The sequence below is a fragment of the Pollachius pollachius genome (assembly GCF_949987615.1).
Source record: "Pollachius pollachius genome assembly, chromosome: 6".
In the NCBI taxonomy this organism is placed as follows: Eukaryota; Metazoa; Chordata; class Actinopteri; order Gadiformes; family Gadidae; genus Pollachius; species Pollachius pollachius.
This window is the reverse complement of record NC_136939.1, coordinates 4,894,162-4,914,497: the sequence shown is the minus strand read 5'-3', so window position 1 is coordinate 4,914,497 and position 20,336 is coordinate 4,894,162. Positions and strand designations below refer to the sequence as shown.

Here is a 20,336-nt window from a genome sequence, read left to right as displayed (position 1 = left end):
TATCAATGGTTTGCTCATGTATTTTCTTTTTTTCCATCAGTCCATATCTTTAATCATCACTGATTTACCGACACAGATAAAAGGTATCATGGAAATAGTATTTACTTACATGACTCACAATTACATGAAATACTCAATATGTCTACTTACTGCAAGGATATTATTGTAAATATTAAAGAATTACACTATGAATTGTCTGAATAATTGGCGTTATTAGGTCTTAAGTCTCAAGCTTTATAGACCCATGACCCGGAGGTCATCCCAGTTAAACTTACAGGACACTCTGGGGCAAATGCAAACCCCAAATCAGCCCTTTGGGAGGTCTGCAGAAGATGCTAAGGTAATGGTAAGTAAATAAAGACCCCCTTGAAGAACAGTGAGAAAAATCAGTTACTGAGCGTCGAGAATGTGGAAGTCATTGTCTTCAATTGATAGGGAACAATTAGTTGGTAAATCTTTCATTGCATGGAAAACAACCAAATGCTTGACATCCAAGCATCGAAAAATAAAACAAGCAACATTGATAACTGGAACATTTATTAACATTGTGTGAAAAAACAACATTTAACTCTTATTTCTGCAATCTTTCATGTACAGGTCCAAAACAGATTCTTTTGAGAACGGAAAGCAAAAATGTGATAACATTCTATAAAAACCAAATTAAATGTTTCCATACATTCAGACTTCAATGCATTAAAATAACAAAAGCAATCACAATAGCAAATGGGCATGTTAGTCATCCAAACAATCAGGGAAACCTTCTCAGCTAAAAAACAAAATTTGGCCAGAACATAAAATAGCACCAACAGTATAGATTGTATGAAACATTCACACTCCAGTAGGGATTGGGAAACAACGAGCCATAAACTGGGACATGAGTCATAATTTTTACCCTGAGACGGGTTGAGAATGTGCTTTTGATCCACATAGAGAACGCCATGTTAAGATTTGTAAAGTGATCTTCAAACACAAGATAGATACACTCGATCATTTGCAGTACCGCTGCTCCGAAAAAAAACATGTACAATATAGGCGTCAGTGACGTAAACGCAAAGGCTTATGAACTGATAAATATATATGTGCCGCCGTGGAATATTATTGCGTAAAAGCACAAAATTCTGTGTCCAGGCCGCCAAAAAACGATATGAAAGAAAACAAAAGATATGCTCACTAACAGTGGCATATCTGCAGCCTCTCTCTCCCCCCCTCTTTCTCCCAGTAGCAGTGGCCTATCTCTCTCTCCCAGTAGCAGTGGCCTATCTCAAGCCTCCCCCTCAGTAATAGTGGCAGATCTGCAGTCGGCTTCCCGGGTCGTTCTTCCCGGGGCTGAAGAAGGGGCAGACGGGCTCCTGGAAGCGCGAGCTGAACATGTACAGCTTCTTCATGGTGACGGCGTCGTAGAAGCACAGGCGCCCGTTGTCGTAGTCCAGGTAGACGCCCACGCGCGGCGAGTTCCAGTAGTCCGCCACCGGGATGCGGCCGTTCTCGCCGTTGGCGTACAGCCGGTCCTGCAGGCACAGGCTCCAGTAGCCCGCCGAGGGGGTGAGCGAGACGAAGCCCTTGCGGTTGCTGGACTCGGTGGTGACGCCCAGGTACCACACGCCCTTGTCCTTGACGTCCACCTCCCAGTAGTGCTGACCGCCGGCGTAGCTGGCCGTGGCGAGCACGCTGAAGAAGCGCGTGAAGCGCGCTGGCAGGTCGGGCTCGTGGCCGCAGGCCCGGCCCTCCTCCACCTTGGTGTCGAAGTCCGTGATCAGCAGGTTGGGGTGGGCCGTGTCCGGGTCCAGGGTCAGGTTCTGGGGCACTGGAGAGAGGGAGACAGAGAGAGAGAGAGAGACAGAGAGAGAGAGAGACACACAGAGAGAGGGAGACAGACAGGGAGAGAGAGAGAGACAGAGAGAGGGGGACAGGAGAGGAGGTAGAGAGAGAGAGAGACAGGAGAGAAAGAGAGAAGAGAAAGAAAAAGAACAAGAAAGAGAGAGAGACACACAGAAAGGGGATGGAGAGAGAGGTAGAGAGAGACAGGAGAGAAAGAGAGAAGAGAAAGAAACAACGAGAAAGAGAGAAAAAGAAAGACAGACAAAATGAGAGTAAGGGAGTGAGAACACAACAGACGGAGAGTGAGACAGACCAACTTTCTTGAGCTCCATTTTCGAAATGGAAAGATCACAACAACATCGAGGCGTGTGAAAACGATTGCATTTCAATGTTATGCGCACGTGATTCACCGACGGCGTGAATGTGTGCATAATTCCGAGGTCCGAACCGCTACTAGGAAGAGAGAGAGGGACATGACCCAAAGGGGGAGAGAAGGGTTGAGACGGAGAGATACATGACGACAGACGGGTTGGACTGACTTGTGTGCAACACGTGCATCATCTTCTTCCACACGATGAGCTGGAAGGGCCCCGAGAAGTCGGTCCAGTCCGAGGGACAGTTCACCGCCTCCAGGGGGGGGAAGTCCTTGCATTGGATGGCTCTGAGGGTGACAGAGGACGCCGTTAGCACACAGGTACAGGCACTATGGAAGAAATGAACCATTACTTTGTATGGCAAACTATTAAACTATCAAACTAGAGTATTATCAGGCCTATATATCATATAAATACATTAATAGTGGAACGCAGCTGAATCACCTCTCCCCTCCATAGGAGAGCCTAGACACGGCGCCAGAGAGTCTGGGGTCAAGGCGTCAGGGTGCACTGACGTCAACTTAAAGTTTAGACGAGCTGCAGATGTTGACAATATATCTCAAATGAATGCATTGATGACCGGCCCCCCTATCTTAAAAGGAGAACTAGTATGCATTCTGTGGGCGGGCATACCCTATGGGGAATAGCTTGGTGTGTGAGAATAAAAAGACAGGAATCTCATGACCGGCAGTGCTTTGCAAACTACTCGGCCTTGTTGCTGCTTGTTCAACAATAAAGTCTTCTGTCATACTTGCTCCGGACTCCTTGATTCCTCATACTCTCTTATTTAGTTGAAGTGATAGAATTCGGTTATTTTCTACAACAGCACACGCACACACACACACACACACACACACACACACACACACACACACACTCTCTTAACTCGATCCATATAAATGTCAGGATGTAGATGAAACATACAAATTGCAATAAACCAGTTTAATAGTGACGATGTGTGTTTTTATGCTATTGTTTTGCATTATAAAATGTGTTAAATTAAGTTAAGTTAAATACATCCTAATGCCTTTAACATGGTATATTCAATGAAAGCTGTAAATACAGTATTAAACCACTTACTCATTGTAGGACTGAGCAAGACTCTGGAAAAAGATAATGAAATGAAGGTGTTAATGACACAGAAAACGTTTTAAATTACATTGATTAAACATTTAAGAGGAAAGTAGTTGAACTTCACTCAAGTGGCAATCCCCTGGCAGACATTGTTTAGAATCCACTTTTCATTCAACAGGGTTTCAAAGTAAAGTACCAGGTGAAATTACATAGAATATGAATGTTGCAGAATATGAGGACAATTAAAGTAATCGGTGGTAGCTACAACATCTAATACTAAACTAATGTCCCGAAAAAATGTAAACCACTGGTCTTGGGACTTGACCAATGACGACAAAGAAACGACAACAACAACAACACCACAGACGGCGTTGGCCAGCGACCGACCTCGAAGCTGGTCTTCCCGGCGATGTGGTTGTTGACGTCGGCGATGGTGGCGTCCACGACGGCCGCCTCGGCGTTGACCGTCTTAAGGTTGTCGTCCAGGACGGCGGTGGTGGCCACCTCCTCGGCGTCCAGGCCGTCCAGCAGCGCGTCGCGCTCGTCCAGCAGGAACTGCACCAACGCGCCGACATCCGCCTCAATCTTCTCCTTCAGACGCTGCTTCTTCAGCTGCAGCGGGCGGACGCGCGGACACAGGGACGCAGGGACACACGGACCCAGGGACAGACACACGGTCAGATACAGACACGGACAAGCAGACACACGGACGGACAGACACACAGACATGCGGACACACAGACGGAGACAAACAGACACACAACAACCCCCCCAAAAAAATGTTGGTTGTTTTTTTTTGAGAGTTATTAATGATTTATTGTGCTGTTCGAGATGATGGCACAGCGCTTTTTCATGCAAGACTTAAGTTACGGTATATTTACGTTGATTTAGGATTTTACAGTACTACAACTCCTCTCAAAAGTCCTCTCAAAATGGTGGAGTATCACCAACAAAATATCCCATGATGCATTCTAATGTACCATCCCTATAGACTTGCATGACACTGAAATATTATAAGTTGCTGCGATCGCAACCAATTCCGATACAACAAATGTTTTAGGTGATCAGTTTAGTCTCGTATCAGGGCACACTGATAAACAATGTCGAATGGAGATCAGCCTCGGTGCTGTACCTTTAACTCGTTCTTGGTGCGTTCGTCCTCCAATCGGACGCTGGTACACCGCGACTTCTGCCAGTTCAGTTCCAGCAGCCTCAGCTGTAACTCCATCTGTAGGGAGGACCCAGCAGCCAGTCAAACCAGGAACACAGACCATCCCTTCACTTTTTACATAGATCTGCTCATCTATCCCCTCATGTGAACATAGATCTAGAACATGCTAGTTGACTATTGCATTTTGATTGACAGGATTCATCGTTGCATGATCAAAATATTCTAGCCATTTCTTTTAAATTCACTGTTCACTTCATTGGTGTGGTTGCCATTTTTAACTTGATTTAAACACTGTAAAAAGGGTTGAATGGTTCTGAAAGTGTATCAACCATCACCGGCTTGAAGATGTCCTGATCCGCCTATGTATAGGCCTAACCCTATACATTTGATTGTCAGGATGGATGTATGAATAACGTGTGAGCTCCATTTCCATCTGGACAAATTACCTCAACATCCGACGGATTGATTTATTTGAGCATGCTCAGTAGAATACCAAACACATGCTCACGCAGTGCAAAGTCTGTCCAACAGAAAGAAGAATATCTTCTCATCTATACAGTACGTATAAGCGACACAAACCGGTTGATTCCAGCTTGTGATGTTCAGTTGGCCTATGAGTGAACTCATCTTAGCTCCAGGTTGTAGTGCAATCGTATATGATGGGTTGAGACTGACATCTAACAAGAAAAGGATTTTTGATTTTGTAATACTGTCGAGTGATACCCTGGTCTTCCATTACCATATCATTTTGTATTATGTGTACCTGTGAGGAAATCAGAGAGGAGGAGGAGATACTAGTAGATAATGAGCAGCGAGGCACCGGAGATGGCAAAATGTTATCGTCAGGGACCTTTGAGTATATGTTGTATAGCACTTTGGGTTATTTTAGCGCTATCACAAGATAGTGTCTCCAAGCAGACAGTGTCCGTAAAGGAGCATGAGTGATCCTTAAGGTCACTTGTGTAATTCATTGGAATGTAGAATCAAATAGGATAAGATAATCCTCTACAAACCCTTTGTTTTTCAGGAATGCTGAAGTAAATCAGTTCATGACCTGAGAGCATCATGCAGACTGTGCTATTACCTGAGACTGTTAGAGGCTGGACTATGAACACATGATCACGTCAAGACCCAGCCTGGCTCCGCCAGCCTACGTACCCCTGCTCAATTTTCATTTCCCTTCAGTACTGGGTCTGGATTTGCAGTATAATTGCGGGGTTTTCTGCAGCAATTATTTTGGCTGTCCAATCAACGAACAGAGGGAGTGGCTGAGAACCACTTCGTTGAGGTTGTGCGCTAGTTTGAGTTGTAGCCAGAAGACGTTTGCCAAGACCAAACGTTAGCGATTGCTTTTGGCAGATCCAGAGTGGCACTGGGCAGATCCAATAGTTTTAAACTCCCAACAGATACCCGCCTTCAAGTGAGTTAACGTTTGTCAATGGAGTGGCCAGACTTTTCTGTGCAAATTAAATTGAGTACGAGAATCTGGTAGGACCGGGCTAGTCAAGACCTTGTCTCAAACTCTTTTTCATACCTTCATGTCATGGACCACTTCATGCACTGGGACGACCTCATGGTGTCTACAACATAGAGCAGATCACAGGATTGAGGCCCATGTATATACCCGCACACAGACACACCATGCAGTAGTACACACATACTACCAAGTATTCAGATAGAATAGCTTGGCCAGTCGAAACCGAGCCCAAGCAAGTGGTTTGATAACGGATATTGGCACAATAACAGCCTTTTGTTTGTACTGGTGAGCAGGGAGAGTTGATTCAAGGACGTCGATGTTTAGACAAGAGTTCGGCCTACTGCCTCACGAAGCAATAGAAGGCTGCACATAACACACCACACACAACACACAACACACCACACACCACACACAACACACCACACACCACATCAAATTCCTTTGGTTTTTAGGCTTACTTGGCAATGCAACCGTTTCCGATTCAATGCAATGCCAAACAAAAAAAAGAATATCATGCCAAGTTAAACGCACCATAACTGTTCAGTTAATAGCCTTTTAAACTGAATGATGAACTTGTAAGGCCGGTTTTAGGAAACAGGTGATAGTACAAAACGAGTGAATAGCACTAACAACTTGTTAAACACACACACACACACACACACACACACACACACACACACACACACACACACACACACTCTAACTCCATCCTAATCCTCTTCTACTAAGAAGGTAATACCTGTGTGCTCTCGACTCCCTGCAGACTACACAAATGGGCATGTGGTCCGTCTCGCAGTAGAGCTTCAGCTCCTCTCCGTGCTGCTCACACTTGCCGTCCACTTTGATCGGTTTGCAGGGGGGGGGACAGGAGCCCAGCGACTCAAAGTCCTCCACCTTGGCCACCAGGTTCTGGACCAGGTAGTTCTTGGTGAAGGTCTTCTTGTTGAACACCTGAGACAGAGACAGACAGTGGCACAGACAATTCATCCAGAAACTGCATTTGACAAACGACGTGAGGGGAATGTGAACACGATGTGTCACCGTCAACACATTTCTCTCCCATCGTTATCTTCGCTCCCCAAAAAGGATGAAATGAGGTGACGTCATCTGACGCCGCTGCCAACACCGTGCCGTCCACACACCCACGAGGCCGGCCACTTTTACCAGGACCACAATACCGGAGACACGACACGGAGCTACCGGGGAACAGACAAGACAGGGAACGACGACTGACTGACGCATGTGAATCAACCCATCGGCAAACCACCACCACAGCCACACATACCGCTCGACACTGGGGACACTGGTAACCACTGTAGACGTCGCCCGTCTCCTCCCAGTGCGTGAGGATGCAACAGCGGCAGTAATTGTGTCCGCATTTTAATATGACGGGTTCTTTGAAGAAATCCAAACAGATGGAGCACGACAGCTCTTTCCTGAGGTCTTCTCCTGCACCACTCGCGGTAGCCATGTTGGTCCTTAGAAAAACAACAACACGGCGCGCAGAGGAGTGTACAGGAAAAAAGCAGCGCCGTCACGATGTGTGACTGCCGGCTGAACCTATCCTATCAGCGCAAAGTTTTCTCTCTCTCGCTCTCTCTCTCTCTCTCTCTCTCTCTCTCTCTCTCTCTCTCTCTTTCTCTCTCTCTCTCTCTCTCCCTCTCTCTCTCTCTCTCTCTGTCTCTCTCTCTCTCTCTCTCCCTCCCCCCCAGTGCATGGACACCAAAACAACTGTTGTTAAGATAAAGAAACCATATTTATTATTATACATATTTAGTCATTCATATAAAGACACATATCAAATTCTTTATGGTGACATTTCAATACAGATGGCATGGGAACGTGATTGCATTGCATAGCTTACATTTGCCTTGTGAGGGATAAGACTCAAAAAGTGCATTTGATGACAGATGTATGTACAGTAATCGTTTTTGAACCAAACAGAACACCAACCCTTCTTGTATACATTCAGTTAATGAAAACAAGATCACTTTATAACTGTGGGGTTGAGGATTAACTGACAAAAACGATTGATGTGATTTGACACACATTTTGCTTTTTTTTACTACTCATGAACACCAGGGTGAGAGAAAAGGTTCACAGCATGTGTTAAAAAGTACAATACAATTCAGTTGTGATATGCTAGTCAACATCATTGTGGCGTCGCGTCTTGTCATCATGTGTAGAGCAACCACAGTTTTTCCAGACTACCTCTCCCAGTTCCACTGGAATCGTGACAGTGGACCGGTGACACACACAATGTCTGATGTATCAATCCTTAAACACTGACAGCATCACCACTGACGCCATGGTAGTCCACGGCAAGAGTGTGCATGTGGCTCAGTCGAGATTCTGTTCAGGAAAACAGAAGAGTTATGTTTATGCTACAAGAAAGTCTTGCTCACACGAAACCACTCCTACGTGATTGGGTTTAAGGGTAATCTATCCATTTGTGTGACGTTAATTACCTCTGTGATACTCGTCTTCGAATAAATATGACATAATACAGAAAGCAAACACACACACACACACACACACATGGTGGGCTCAACACGATTACAATAACAGATAGCAGGAAAATGTCTTGTGACACAGTCAATATAGAGGTGACAAAAATACAAACCATATCATAAAATGGTTGAATCCAGCTCAGAATGATCATGTTCAGAACTCCTCTCTCGTTACGCTGTAAACAAAACACAGACCTCAGGACCACAGTGTATAAACTAATCGTAAAAAAAAAAAAATAGCAAATAAAACCAGAAGGATGACAAACAGTGTTTAACTCCAGCGCTTTAGTTGGCTTATTCCACACATCAGGGTGGTTTGTTCAATCGCTGCGCATATCTTGTGAGCAATTATTCTAGACATGAAGATAGTGTCGGATCCAATGTGAGTGCTACACGCGACTCCTTTACCCAACACACCGTGCGACACACTTCTGTCGTGCCTTCGCTGTCACTTTAAGCAGCCTTCAGCAGTGTTCCTGGAGAGTATGGCAGCTTGAGGCACTTCAACAACATCAGATCACACAGCCGACGCCGTGAGCAGGATTTGAAATGCTCGATGATCTCAACACAAACTGGGAATGTGGAGTGACACAGCATGATCCTTAAATATTTTGGCGTTTTGGTTTTCCAACATCCCTTTTTCAGCCCCTCGCTCGCGCCCCCACAACCAACCTGTATCTTTTTCCTCAAGCGATATGAAAGCAGTTCCATATCAACAACAACAACAACAAAAAATAAACAATCCCCACAATGTATAAAAGGCCCCACATTATGATATACCCCTACAAGCACCCACCCCCCCCCGGTCCGTTTGTATTCGTCCATCCCCCATCGCCGCGGCAACTCAGACCTCTGAGCTGTCCTGGCAGTCCTGCATCCTCACCACCAGCATGGGGTCCCTGCTGACGGAGCCCCCCAGGGCCTCCTGCATGGCCCCGCCCTCCTTGCCGCCGGCCCCCCGCCGGAGCCTGTGCCCCAGCGTGAGGACCGCCGTGACCAGCAGCGCCGTCAGCACCACCCCCACCAGGACCCCTGCCACCACCACCACCACCACCGCGCCCTCCTCCTCCCCGCCGTCGACGGCGCTCAGCCCCCGGGGGTCCAGCCCCTCCGCGGAGAGCTCCGCCCCTGCGCCCGCCGCCCGCCGCTTGGCGCGGTCCAGGGCGATGTGCATGATGTTGGTGCCGCGGTCGTTGTCCGTGCCGATGTCCTCCGTCACGCCGGGCGCCGCTTCGACGACGGCGGCGGCGGCGGCGGAGCGACGCGCGCGAGGCCGGTCCTCTCTCGGCGGGGCGGCCATGCCGTTGCCCCCGGCGACGAGGGAGTGGCGCTCCTCTACGCTGCGCTTGCCGATGGCGCGGCGGCCGTGGTCCTTGGAACGCACGGTGTAGATGGTGTGGATGAACCACTCACGGCCCGCCGCCACCTGGAGACACACACGCGCGCACACGCGCACACACACACGCACACACGCGCGCACACACACACACACACACACACACACACACACGCACACGCACGTCTCAGTGAAGATGCTCCCTCACATGGGCAGCGCGGCTTATCAGGGACCCTATGGGGAACCTATCTCTCTCTCTCTCTCTCTCTCTCTCTCTCTCCCCCTCTCCCCCTCTCTCTCTCTCCCCCTCTCCCCCCCTCTCTCTCTCTCCCCCTCTCTCTCTCCCCCTCTCCCCCCCCTCTCTCTCTCTCTCCCCCTCTCCCCCCTACCCCCCCGCCCTCTCTCTCTCTCTCTCTCTCTCTCTCTCTCTCTCTCTCTCTCCCTCTCCCCCCTCTCTCTCCCCCCCTCTCCCTGTCTCCCCCTCTCTCTCTCTCTCTCCCCCCCTCTCCCTCTCTCCCCCTCTCTCTCTCCCTCTCCCCCCTCTCTCTCCCCCTCTCTCTCTCTCTCTCTCTCTCCCCCCCTCTCCCTCTCTCTCTCTCTCTCTCTCTTATATATAATCCTGCGGGAGAGGCAGAGCAGGGGGGGGTACTGAACCTGGAACAGGGCGCTGGAGTCCAGGCGGAAGCCGTCGGACCCGGGCTGCCTGGCGAGGGACAGGGCCGAGGGGTCGTCGATGGCCAACGCCGCGTTGAAGGCGACGTTCCCGAAGGCCGGCGCCTGGGTCTCGGGCTGGGATTTGTCCTGGATGGGTCACACAAGCAGCGGGTCGGGTCAGGAATGAAAGACATGCGTAAAATGGTTCTGATTGGGCGAGTGTGCAAGCAGGAGAGGAGTGGTTTCTTTATTTTTTTTTTTAAATATTTGTATTAACAATATGTCATAATGGACATGAAGAAATTGAGCTTTTTTATTTTTTTAATATATTTTTTTACATTTGACATATTCGTTTATAAAGAGAGGGGTGGTTTCTTACGAGGATCTTGAAGCGGTAGAGCAGCGAGCGCGAGTCGGCCAGGCAGCCAAACTCAAACTTGGTGGGGTTGTACTTGGGCACGTAGCCGTCGGCCCCGGTGCACAGGTAGACCTTCTCGATGTGGCAGAAGAACGAGTCGCCCAGGTTCTGCACGGGGTCCACCATGACCCGGCCGTAGATGGTGTCCCCTAGGGTCCACACACACACACACACACACAAACTCACTTACAAATAGCAAATGGAAAAAAACGAAGCCCTGAAGTACTATTCAAGTGCTGCCCACCGGGCTGTTGTGGCGCCATCTAGTGGAGACTTAACAATAGTGCAAAGCCCAGGAAAAAAATATCCTGTCATGTGCTGCTCTGACCGTCCACCATGGGCGTCGCTAGCAATTGAAAAAATTCGGGGCTAAATCCCAGAAGTTAGAGCCCTTTTAAAAGGGGGGTTCGGGCTGATGAAATATGCACATGTAACGTAGTTTGAGAAGGAAAGGAAAGACCCATCATCATGTCTGACTCACGTTGGGGCCTACTGAGTAGGTTATTTTTTACGTTAAGGATAGGAAAGTGCACCACATACACCAGCTGCCAAAATGAGACATTAAAAAAGCTTGTTGCCAAATAAACACTGTCATGCGCATACCCAATGAATTCAACCGGGTTGAATTCACTGCGGATCTCCTGAATCTGTGCAAGCAGCACTAAACAGCAATATCGACGTGATGCGCTATGCATAGAGAATACAATTTGCAACATTTTGACATAAATGATTCTAAATCTGCCCATAAATGTACACTTCAGAATTGTGTGTGTGTGTGTGTGTGTGTGTGTGTGTGTGTGTGTGTGTGTGCGTGTGTGTGTGTGTGTTAGGATGCGTGCAGGCGTTATTCGACCTAGGTTACTAATATTCATACTGCTTTAAATAATACATTTGATTGTATTTCCCATCTTTGCTGAGCAAGAGTTTTGTTCGAAAGTTCAGTGATTGAAACAAATAAAAGCCCGGGCTATTGACGTTTTACGGTACCAGTGTCATGCACCTACCCGATGTCAAGTGGAACGGGTCGTATTCACTGCGGGTCTCTCTTCTTATATCCATCTTACAAAAGATATTTTATCACTGTCCTTCTCAACACTCCCTGATCTCACTTAAAGGCTAGCAGCACGAAACAGCATTGTCGACGAGATGCGCTATGCATAGAGAAGAAGAATACCGACGTTGAATTTGCCAACATTTTGCAACAAATTATTCTAAAACTGCCCATATATGGACACATCAGAATTTTGAGGTTTTCACTGGCTACAATGTTGCATCTATGGCTGCTGGTAATGCAACCACAAAGAAGTATACTCTATGGGGCTATTTTCCTCATTATTATTATTTTTATTTTTTTTGACGGCGCAGCGATCCGGGGCTATTCCCAAAAGATCCGGGGCTATAGCCTGAATGCCCAGGTCCAACGACGCGCCTGCCGTCCACTGATTCTACCTTTAAGTTGGACCTGCAATGTACCGATTAGCAAATCAGAACGTCTTTATCACCACACCTGACAAAACAGAACAAAACAGAAATCTCTTGTGTGGACCTAAGAAGGCTCTTACCTTAAGAGAAGGCCCTTACCTTAAGAGACGGCCCCTTACCCTCAGAGAAGGCCCTTACCTTCAGAGGAGACCCTTACCCTCAGAGAAGGCCCTTACCCTCAGAGAAGGCCCTTACCTTAAGAGAGGCCCTTACCCTCAGAGAAGGCCTTACCTCAGAGAAGGCCCTTACCCTCAGAGAAGGCCCTTACCTTCAGAGATGGCCCTTACCTTAAGAGAAGGCCCTTACCTAAGAGAAGGCCCTTACCTTCAGAGAAGGCCCTTACCTTCAGAGAAGGCCCTTACCTTAAGAGAAGGCCCTTACCTCAGAGAAGGCCCTTACCTTCAGAGAAGGCCCTTACCTTAAGAGAAGGCCCTTACCTTAAGAGAAGGCCCTTACCTTCAGAGAAGGCCGCGTCGCTCTCCTGTCCGAAGCCCATGGAGCCGTCAGACAGCCAAAGGCTCCTCTTGGACAGCAGGAACATCTGAGTGTTCAGGCCTGAACTCCACTGCTACAGGGTCGCTGACCTGTGGGCGAGAGAGAGAGAGAGAGAGAGAGAGAGAGAGAGAGAGAGAGAGGTAGAGAGAGGAGGGAGAGAGAGAGAGAGAGAGAGCGGTAGAGAGAGGTAGAGAGAGAGAGAGAGAGAGAGAGAGAGAGAGGAGAGGTAGAGAGAGAGAGAGAGAGAGAGAGAGGTAGAGAGAGAGGGAGAGGTAGAGAGAGAGAGAGAGAGAGAGGTAGAGAGAGGGGGGAGAGAGAGCGAGAGAGAGAGAGAGAGAGGTAGAGAGAGAGAGAGAGAGAGGTAGAGAGAGAGAGAGAGAGAGAGGGAGAGAGAGAGAGAGAGGGAGAGGTAGAGAGAGGGGGGGAGTGGAGAGAGAGAGCGAGAGAGAGAGATTGAATCCCAACGACCTCAGTCCACTATCTACCTAGGCATCATCGCCAAAGAATACAAAAATAAATAAATTTTGTACTGTGAATCAGTTTGGATAAGAGGGTCTGCTAAAGAGAACACCCAGTCAGATAATACACCGATAGGGCGGACCTCGGGTCACGAGCCAGACGATCACGACACAAGATAGCACGCGAAGAGAGGGAGTGGGAGCAACGCAGATAAAGACGGCTACCCATAGCTCAGGTTGTCTAATATATTCTCCATGGATGGAGCACACTATGTGAGGGTAGCGAAGAGATTCGTCGTGGAAAGATTCTCCGGATAGAGAGCCCTCATTCGTTCTCGTCGTTCTCTAGACGGTAGACCGCAGGGGATTGACCACGGCTCGTTCAGCGTCTCGTACCTGCTGGAACCTGATGTCGAGGTCAAAGGTCACCGGCTCTCTGGGGTTGCAGACGGGGGGCACGCTGTATTCCATGTTCTGGGCCGTGCTGCAGGGGATGAGCTTCACAGTGTAGGCGCCTGAGTAGTCCCTCACCTAGCAAACAGCAGGGGGCAGCAGAGGGAAACTGAGCACATATACTGTCCTCAATTCAAACGGTTTGAGAGATATACATTGCTTTTTACATTGCATTTACACACTTTAATTTACTGTGAAGTACTGGCACTGGGACACTTTGTAATTTATACTGTACTCCTTAGCACTACTTTCTATTTGTATTGTATTGTATTATATCCTGTGTCTTCTACTGCTGCTGTGCTGTAACACAGGAATCTCCCCTCCGGCGGATCGATAAAGTTTTATCTTATCTTATTTGATCTAATATGTGTTGTTCTTTAGACCAGGTTGACGTTTTAACACTTCTAAATGTTTTGTTTGAAAAAGTATGAACCTAGTTTTTTTTATTTATTCATGTATTTGTCATTCAAGAGCAACATCCATCACAAGCCTTATAAGTGACACACAAAAAAATTATATTTATTTAGCAATCTGTGTTCCAGACAGGAAGCAGTTCTCCCCCGAACTCCCTGCGCCCCGACTTACAGCAAAGTCAGAGGTGAAGGTCCACTGCTGGATGGGCTGGTTGTAGCTGGGCTCACTCCGCACCAGGCTGAGGTTAAAGGTCAGCCCGGGGTGGTCCACACACATCACCATGGAGGACGCCGCGCCCGCTGGACACGGGAGGACACAGAGGCAGAGTTCACACACACACGCACACACACACACGCGCATGAAGACCTCTTCAGGCTTTAGGAAGGTCTACATTGGGTCGGGGCGGCATGTAGCTAAGGAGGTAGAGTGGGTTGCCTGGTAACCATAAGGTTGCCGGTTCGATCCCCCGCCCGAAGTGTCCCTGAGCGAGACACCTAACCCGAACTGCTCCCGACGAGCTGGCTGTCACCGCTGTCGGTGTGTGACGGTGTGCATGAATGTGTGAATGTTAGGCGATATTGTGAAGCACTTTGAGGGGCCACTGGTTAGAAAAGCGCTCTATAAATGCACTCCATTTACCATTTGAGGTTGCTGGTTGTTCCTCATTGGCTGAAGTCTGCCATGTGACATCACGTGACACAGTTGGTTCGTATCAGTTGCCACTCTTTGTTGGGTTGTAATGGTGGTGATCCACACATCGTTTGAAAACAGTGGTTTGCATCACAACTATGGATTCCCAAGGACGCAAATCCAAGACGTCTTATCATATTTTCAACCAAAATGGATTTTTGTGCTGTGGACAAGAGTACACAGTGGATCACTGCGATCCATCCGGCTTATGTTGTGGGTATTTACAGCGAAGCGTAAACAAAAGAGTGCGTGAGGACTTACGTGGCTGTGTGACTCTGCCCCTGGAGCGAGAGTCTATGAACAGACCCCTGAAGCGAGCTCTGGTGTGGAAGTTCACCACCAAACGGCCCTGCTCGTTGATCCGCATACTGGTGGGGTACAGCGCACCTGGTAGCGCACACACACACACACACACACACACACACACACAAATACACACACACACACACACACACACAGGCACGCAGGCACACAGGCAGGAAAACACATGCACACACGCAGACACACACATGCACACACGCAGACGCACACGTGCAGGCACACACATGCATGCACACAATCAGACACACACATGTAGGCACACACATGCACACACACAGGCGCGAACACACACATGTAGGCACACACACACACGCACGCACATGCACACACGCAGACGCACACATGCAGGCACACACACGCACACACACACACACACACACAAACACAGGCGCACACACGCAGACACACACATGCAGGCACACACACACATAGGCACACACATGCACACGCACACACAGGCACAGGCACACACATGCACACACACATGCACGCACCCGCACACATGCAGGGACGCACAAACACACACAAACACAATCACACAAAAAAACAGAAACACGTACACATTTAAAATGCACCATTCACATGGGTTGCATAGCGATTCATCGTGTCCCGAGCTCCAACAAGGAGTCTTTTATCTTATCCCCAACGCCAGCGTAGCTATGATGATGAATCAGAACAATATCGGGCCATCTGCTCAGCTCTCTGGTGTTTCCCTCTCTGTTTCGCCCTCCCTCTGCCTCTATTAATCTCCCTCCATCCCTCTCTCCCTCCCTCTGCCCTCCCCCCCTCCCCCCATCTCTCTCCTGCTCTGTATCAATAGTCGCCGTAATGCGCTTCAAGTGCATCGACACAAAGTGCTTCCCAGACAGCACTTGTTCGGTACGATGTACGGCAACAAAGGGGGAATAAACAAATGCACTCAATGAAAGCGGTGTCCAGAATCAACCCACAGGCCTCCCTGAGCGGGAACACCCAGCCCTGGCTGGCTCCTGCTGTGTGTCTGCGTTGACTGGAAGCGTTGTGAGGGTGAAGGCAGGCGGCACCGCGAGCCGACAGGAGGACTTAACGGAGCAGCTGGGAGGAGATCTGAGGGCGATGGGGGGTCCAAAACGTGCACGCTCAGCACTACTCTCCCGCTTTCAGCCTCGCTCCCTGATTTTTGTCAGTCGCTGTCTAGCTCTCTAGCTCTGTCTGTCTGTCTGTCTGGATCTCTAGCTCTGTCTGTCTGTCTGTCTGGACCTCTAGCTCTGTCTGTCTGTCTGTCTGGACCTCTAGCTCTGTCTGTCTGTCTGTCTGGACCCCTAGCTCTGTCTGTCTGTCTGTCTGGATCTCTAGCTCTGTCTGTCTGTCTGTCTGGATCTCCAGTTCTGTCTGTCTGTCTGTCTGGATCTCTAGCTCTGTCTGTCTGTCTGTCTGGATCTCTAGCTCTGTGTCTCGGTCTCCCGGTCTCCCGGTCTCCCGGTCTCTCGGTCTCTCTCTCTCTCTCTCTCTCTCTCTCTCTCTCTCTCTCCCTCTGTCTCTCTCTCTCTCTCTCTCTCTCTCTCTCTCTCTCTGATGTTTGGCCTTGAATTTATTTACTGCTTTAGGATATTTCAGTATTTTTATTTTATGCGAATCATTTCTTTGATCAATTTAGTTCTTTTCTTTTAATAGTTTTTCCTTTCTTTGTCATTTGTTTAGAGTGTATTTAAGTGCAGCTTACTTGAGGTTATGCCTGCGTTTTGCCTTTGATGCTGTAAAGCTAAGTTTATTGGCATAAATAATAGATTATTAAAAATATAATGAAATCGTTGTATCCTATCGCCGCTCCCTTTCTCTATCACTCTCTCTAAATCTCTCCCCCTCTCTCCCCCCTCTTCTCTCGCTCTCTCCCTCCTTCCCTCCCTCCCCTTCTCCCTCATTGTCCCTTTGTCTCTCTCTCTCTCTCTCTCCCCCTCTCTCCCGCTCTCTCCCACTCTCTCTCCCTCCTCCCCCCCCCCCCCCCCCCCCCCCCCTCCCCTCACCCTGGAGCTCGGCCTGGGGGGGACTCCCGATACCGTCCCTCCAGAGGATGGCCGTGTCGTAGACGAAGGTGAGCCGGAGCTCCGACTGCAGGTCGAAGTGCTGCCAGCCACCGCTGCCCACAGGCGAGTGGAACACGTAGGACACGTGAAGGGGCACCCGCAGCGTCACGTACGACTGGACCAGGTTCAGGACCTGGGGGGGCGGGCGGGGCACACAGAAAAGGAGCTAGCACGTTAGCATGTTAGCACAATAGCACGTTAGCGTTAGCCAAGAAACGTGAGGCCGTCAATTTTTAAGAATTTCAACAACAGTAATATTAATAAATAGCAAATGACTGCTAATACAATTCTAAATAAATACCTCATAGCTAAATACTCAATAATGACTATTCATCTCGAATAAATAATCATTATAAATAATACATCACAAAAAATACATGATAACTAATATATTTAATTCAGATACACAAAAATGTGTTTCAAACTTTTAGGATTTTATTCTATTCTGCACAAAATACAAGAGCAGTTTCCTCCGTTAAACTTTAATATCGAATCTTTATTTTATACTGGCTGATGCGACATTCAAAACAGGATACGCTAACATCCACCAGATGTCGCTGTCGCTTTATTCACATATTTCTAATTCATCTCGGGTGACTCGTGACTCGGACTAATTGCCACGACAGAGCTTGCGAAAAATAAACTGATGCAAAATTAACAGGGTTTTCTATGTTTGATGAGAATTGATTAGAATGAGAACGAAATGTTCCTAATTTGCATTCTCAATTAGCAAAGTTAGCACTGTTTACAGGAGATAATCTTTGGTTGGCGGGGCATACTAGAACACGCAAAACAAAAGCTAATTGACTACAAATGCAAAAATCAATCTATATTCTAATCCCAGTTAATGTTCATTACCCCTTTCATCTGAAATTCCCTGTTAATTTTTCTGTGGTTAGAAATTCTAAAACAAAAACAATACACAAGAACAGCGCCATACTACAGCCAGTGATATCTTTTTCAAAAACCAGTGGTAGCAATAGAGTATAAAAGACGGTTATTCATTGTAAAAATACAATGTCTATTCAAATTCTTTGAGAAAAGTGATGTTATTCATTGAGAAGACTCCCACAGATTTTTCCTGAAGCACAATTAAAAGAACCACAAAAGAACTCACACGCAATAAACACACACATGCATACACACACACATACACGATGGACACATTCCCACACAAACACACACACACACGCACACACACACACAGACACTTACGCACACTTACCCATACACATTTACACACACACAAACACACCTACACACTTACACACACACACACACACACACACACAACCCCCCCCACAAACACACATACACTTACAGACACACAGACTTCAACACACACACATACACACACTCACACACACACACACACACACACACACACACTTCGACACTCACACATCCACCCACCTGTCCGTCGGTGCCCACACTGCCTCCACACACACACACAACCCCCCCCACAAACACACACACACACACACTTACACACACACACACACACACACACACTTCGACACACCCCCACCCACCTGTCCGTCGGTGCCCACGCTGCCCCCACAGTCGCTGAGCAGCTCTGACATGTCGTAGTAGCTGTTGAACTCCCAGAGGCAGGCCTCCAGGTGGAGGTTCCGGTAGAAGCGCAGCGTCCGGTTCCCCCTGAGGGCGCCACTGTACTGGTAGGCCGCCGCCTCGCCGGCGCTCTCGGGGTCGCGCGTCGCCGCGGTGACGAAGCCGTGCGCCGTTGTGACCTCGTCGTAGTCCAGCAGGTTGGAGCAGCGGTGGTTGGCCGCCCGCGTCCCGTCGGGGCTCAGGGTCAGCTCGAAGTTGGTGAGCGGCCGCGTGGAGATCACCGGCAGCATGCCTGGGGAGGGAGGGAGGGAGGGAGAGGGAGAGAGAGAGAGAGAGAGAGAGAGAGGGAGAGAGAGAGAACACCAACACTGGAGTCAGGCAGGCATATGCAATTTGACTTTGTAACTGACCGCCCCTCTTTCTGCAAGTCTATACACCTGTCCAGCCAGCTATCTATGATTATATATATCTGTCTGTAACTCCACCCGTCTACCTCTCTGTCCGTCATTCTATCTACCATGTGTCTATCATCATGTACCCGAGTGTCTGACTAACTGTCTTACCATTCGTCTATCTGAAAAGCATCCAGACATTTGTATAACCACCCTTTGAATGATATATAATATCTATATATATGTATATATCAACACACACACACACACACACACATGCACACACACACACACACACAGATACACACACACATACAGATTTTGTAATCACTTCAAGTTGAATGACGAGCGATATGACGTTTTCTCTTTGCGAGAAAACCCCAAGGTTTTATGGTATAATAACGACAAAGGTATTGAACATATTAAACTCAGGCCGGAGCCATGTCTAGACGTATGTGTGTGTACACATAACGAGGCATTTATTGAAGCCGTGCACTATTTAAGATGAATGGATGCAATTGCGTTTCCGCGGCAACATATGGCAACACGCGCTGACCTTTCTTTACTGTCTTCCATAGCGTACGTGTGCATGAGTGTGATTTGCAGGATTACGAGCGGTTCAGGTTGATTATGGGTTGCGGGGGGGCTCAGAGGACGGTACAGAAGGAAAAAGGCTCTCTGGACGGATCGGTCAGGAAACAACAATTGAACTGTCAAAAAAAAGAAATCAATGTCATATTTTCTTGCACTCAGAGCGTTTAATCTGACGTGCGCCCCGTGCCGACGCCGCTCTGGATGTAAATTGATCTCCTCCAACGGCTCTCTACCTGTCCATCCCCTGGAAGCCTATCCACCGGGGCGCCTACCACTCAACACGTCTCGTCTTGAAGGGCTTTCCACGCCGGCAAACAACCCCCCACCACCCCTGCTTTTAAAACCCTTCGGAGGGAAACAGTGGAGGCGTACACCGCGCTGATCCGTATTCAATTCCCTTAAACCCAGCGAACCCGAACGCTAACCCTCCCAGGTGGAAGGCGGGGCTACAGGGGGGTGCTGATGGGTCGGAGGGAGAAGGGGGGGGGGGGGGGGGGGGGGATAAACTTTTTGAGCGATTTAATTTAAACTTTGCAGATACCGTGTCAGAATTATAATGGAACAACGGGT

General features: G+C 48.3%; 2 protein-coding genes across 2 annotated transcripts in view; both read right to left on the bottom strand.

Annotated features, from left to right (window-relative positions):
• Positions 1–599: 599 nt before the first annotated feature.
• trim47 (tripartite motif containing 47) lies at positions 600–7,385 on the bottom strand (the record flags this gene model as incomplete). Its single annotated transcript, XM_079737689.1, has 8 exons — positions 600–1,804; positions 2,358–2,479; positions 3,273–3,295; positions 3,654–3,878; positions 4,399–4,494; positions 5,972–6,017; positions 6,654–6,865; positions 7,200–7,385. 8 exons carry the CDS (start codon positions 7,383–7,385, stop codon positions 1,275–1,277), a joined length of 1,440 nt encoding a protein of 479 aa, XP_079593815.1. The 3' UTR covers positions 600–1,274.
• A 1,883-nt stretch (positions 7,386–9,268) lies between these two features.
• Positions 9,269–20,336, bottom strand: part of LOC307077572 (FRAS1-related extracellular matrix protein 2-like) — a gene marked incomplete at both ends in the record, with an annotated part of 69,914 nt that continues 58,846 nt past the window's right edge. Inside the window, 11 exon segments of the mRNA XM_079739001.1 lie at positions 9,269–9,367; positions 9,464–9,850; positions 10,415–10,561; positions 10,794–10,981; positions 12,771–12,870; positions 12,872–12,898; positions 13,664–13,798; positions 14,306–14,433; positions 15,086–15,211; positions 17,149–17,341; positions 18,741–19,072. Of these exon segments, the coding sequence (XP_079595127.1) occupies positions 9,269–9,367; positions 9,464–9,850; positions 10,415–10,561; positions 10,794–10,981; positions 12,771–12,870; positions 12,872–12,898; positions 13,664–13,798; positions 14,306–14,433; positions 15,086–15,211; positions 17,149–17,341; positions 18,741–19,072 (1,862 nt within the window).